The 2,045-nt window shown below is 37.5% G+C and overlaps 1 protein-coding gene across 1 annotated transcript; it reads left to right on the top strand.

Annotated features, from left to right (window-relative positions):
* The first annotated feature begins 402 nt into the window (after positions 1 to 402).
* LOC100807275 (protein MKS1) lies at positions 403 to 1,797 on the top strand. Its single transcript, XM_003532813.5, has one exon. The coding sequence runs from the start codon at positions 991 to 993 to the stop codon at positions 1,585 to 1,587; it is 597 nt and encodes a 198-aa protein (XP_003532861.1). The 5' UTR covers positions 403 to 990; the 3' UTR covers positions 1,588 to 1,797.
* The last annotated feature ends 248 nt before the right edge of the window (positions 1,798 to 2,045 follow it).

The raw sequence follows: 2,045 nt of genomic DNA, 5'->3' as shown, positions 1-2,045 counted from the left end.
AATTCTGAGTTTATGACAGTAATTAGTAAAAAAACATGTTTCTTTTTTAAATATTAATTACTATAACTATTTCAATGGAGTAATTTTCTTGTTATACGCACAAACATTTATCTTTATCTGCTCAATAGAATTAAATAAGTTAAAATTTTATTTAGAACCACTGTATTTTTAGTAACGTGAAGTTAAACATATTTATAACTATTTTATAATGTAAAGTAAAAGTTATAATTAGAAAAAGCAAGTGCTCATTTATGGGAAGAGACTCACTCTCTTCTAGGAATCTAATGCGAGAAACACACCGATCAACACATCACCTCAATTTCAAATGCATGGAATTTGCTCTTTACAATACTTTGCTCTTTACAATGTCTAGTTGATACGACAATCAAAGAATAAGCCTTAATATTTTGCATTCAACAAAACAATTGAGGGTGACAGTTATATCCATGTCAAACAACTACTTTTTTTATAAAAAAAATGAGGTGTGTTAATCATAAGTGCCTTGACCAACTGTCATCAAATTATACTAATTTAATTAGAAGTTTCATGTTAGATTTCTCGGTATGCTTACCTTAAACACTTGGAAACAAAAAATTTACCGACCACATTAATCTTATTTCAGTTAAAAATAAGATTATTTTCAATGAAAAATACCTGAAAAGAAAAACAATACATGTCATAAGCCCACAAGGCACAAGTTAAAAGTTTAAAATAATTTTTATTGGTTAAGAAAATAGAGTATTTCATTTGTCAACACAAGAACAGGTGTTTGACTAATCAACCTCTCTTGGTCAATAAATGGCCGTCTATTTCCTTGATCGCAAAAATTAAAACAATAATTAGTAATATTTATGTAGTCCAAACTCCCCATAGCCCCTCTTTTTTTCCTAATAAATTAACAATTAATGTAGTACTTGGTAATTTGTGGTCCAACAACACCACCCTCTTTATAATAACACCCATTTTCTCTTCCTATCACCAAGCCCCACCATGAACCCGCCGGAATTTCCCTCCGGCAGCTGCGGAACATCATCGCCGCCAGGAAAGAAAGAGCTCCAGCTCCAAGGTACACGCCCGCCGCCTCTCAGAGTCAGCAAAGACTCCCACAAGATCCGCAAACCGCCGCTTCCCCCCACCGCGCACCAACCGGCGGCGCTGCCGGAGCACCGGAAGCCGGTGATCATCTACGCCGTGTCTCCGAAAGTCCTCCACGTTCCCGCCGGTGACTTCATGAACGTCGTCCAGCGCCTCACCGGACCCTCCTCCGGCGACGTATCGCCAGCGGCGAGACTCGCGTCGATCGAGAGAACGAGCCCGTCGGAGAGGGAGAAAGTTCACAGCGAAGACAACGACGTGAAGTTGATGTTAGAAGGAGTGGAAGTGGGTCAATTCCCCGGAATATTGTCGCCGGCGACGTTGCCTCCGATATCACCAGGGTTTTTCTCGGAACCGCAAACGACGTCATTTTGGAATGACTTGAGCCCGTTTTGGTCAACGAACAGCTTCGTGGCGAGTCCGTCGGGGTTACTTTCCGGCGCTTTGGTTTCTCCGCTGCCGTCGCCGGACATCTTTAATCTCTTCGACTAATTTTCGTTTTCGTTTTCATTTTTTTTTTGCGTGTTTGATGATTAATGGGGAATGGTTTGAGGGAAAGGGTGACGGTGGAAAATTCACCGTTTCGCTGACTATTGTGCCACGAGTTTTGTAGTGTAATGCGTATATTGTTATACTGGGAAAAGAAAAATCAATGAGGACTCTTCAATTCAAACTTCGGTGATTCACTTTTCTGTACTAAAATTGGCTGACTTTATTTGTCACAAAGTTTGAGTGTCTTTCCGAGTGTCTATCGTGGATTGGGGTTTGAGTTTTTTCTTTTTTTTTTTAATTACTCATTTGATTTGTGATTGATAGTTTTTTATTACAATTTAAAAGTGATTTTTTTAATTTTTATATTTTATATTTTAATTTTTTTAGTTTTTATAATTTATATTTTAATTTTTACTTAATTTGTGTAGTTTGAAAGTGATTTTTTTAAATCTTTATTA

Source organism: Glycine max, chromosome 8 (genome assembly GCF_000004515.6).
Source record: "Glycine max cultivar Williams 82 chromosome 8, Glycine_max_v4.0, whole genome shotgun sequence".
Classification (NCBI taxonomy): domain Eukaryota; kingdom Viridiplantae; phylum Streptophyta; class Magnoliopsida; order Fabales; family Fabaceae; genus Glycine; species Glycine max.
The sequence above is the reverse complement of the archived record's forward strand: the minus strand, read 5'-3'. Positions and strand labels throughout refer to the sequence as shown.

Bases quoted from the DNA above. Each gene is read 5' to 3' on its own strand.
- LOC100807275 (XM_003532813.5), top strand. From the start codon at position 991: ATGAACCCGCCGGAATTTCCCTCCGGCAGCTGCGGAACATCATCGCCG.